We start from the raw sequence: 902 nt of genomic DNA, 5'->3' as shown, positions 1-902 counted from the left end.
ATGAGAGAAACGCATAGATAAAAATCAAGAAAATTAAAATTAAGACGTCTATCAGTGCATCTTTAAAACCTGTGATACGGAACTTAAATGTGTTAGTAATTCTTTAGATTTAATGATATTCAAAGCTCAACTCACCTCTTTCTGCTTTTCATACACATTATTCTCTGAAATCAAGTTACTGCTTGGAATGACTTGAAAAAACAGGTTGTCTCTATCTCTCAATAGTGCGGATTTGTTTTGAATTCGAGTCGGTATTGCGATCGCCCTCTCTGAAACAGTATCAGTAGGCCTCTTCTTTAAAAAATCCTCATTTCTTGCTCTTTTATCCAATGATTCCTTGGATACAATGGATGGTGCTGCTACTGTAGAAGTAAGCCTGGCCTTTTTCCTCTTGTTAATGGCTGAACTGGATCTGCTACTGACACCAGAGTTATTTGGATGTTTCATTTCTGACTGTATTGTCACTGTCTTGAAGACTGGAGTTTTGTCATCTTCATTTCTCACATTTATAATATCCACACTGGCTAAGCCGCATATCTGTAAAGCTTTTGCAGTCTTTAGGAGAGATGTCAGTTTCTCAGAAGGTAATGTGATTTGACCACTGTAAGGAAAAGCAACACTGGGTTACATCACTTCATGTGTGTATACATTCGTATACATACATTTTTCCAATAAAAGACCCTACTGTGACCGATTATCCTACAATGTTTTAACTTACTTATAAATGTAACTTATAATCCCCTGAAGATTCTCATACTGTACATCGAGAGGCATGATGATGATAGGGTGTTGGCATGGGTTGGCTTGCAAGACTTCTCTGAAGTACGGACTCATGGCTGACAGCACTGCCTTCAAGAAAATAAAGCATTAACACTTATGCATATATTTGCATAAGTGTCTAC

The 902-nt window shown here is 37.1% G+C and overlaps 1 protein-coding gene across 1 annotated transcript in view; it reads right to left on the bottom strand.

Annotated features, from left to right (window-relative positions):
* The window catches only part of LOC119586122, a gene marked incomplete at its 5' end in the record, with an annotated part of 6,603 nt that overhangs the window by 1,407 nt on the left and 4,294 nt on the right, over positions 1–902 (bottom strand). Inside the window, 2 exon segments of the mRNA XM_037934811.1 lie at positions 136–601; positions 719–849. Of these exon segments, the coding sequence (XP_037790739.1) occupies positions 136–601; positions 719–849 (597 nt within the window).

Source organism: Penaeus monodon, chromosome 21 (genome assembly GCF_015228065.2).
Source record: "Penaeus monodon isolate SGIC_2016 chromosome 21, NSTDA_Pmon_1, whole genome shotgun sequence".
Classification (NCBI taxonomy): Eukaryota; Metazoa; Arthropoda; class Malacostraca; order Decapoda; family Penaeidae; genus Penaeus; species Penaeus monodon.
The sequence above is the reverse complement of the archived record's forward strand: the minus strand, read 5'-3'. Positions and strand labels throughout refer to the sequence as shown.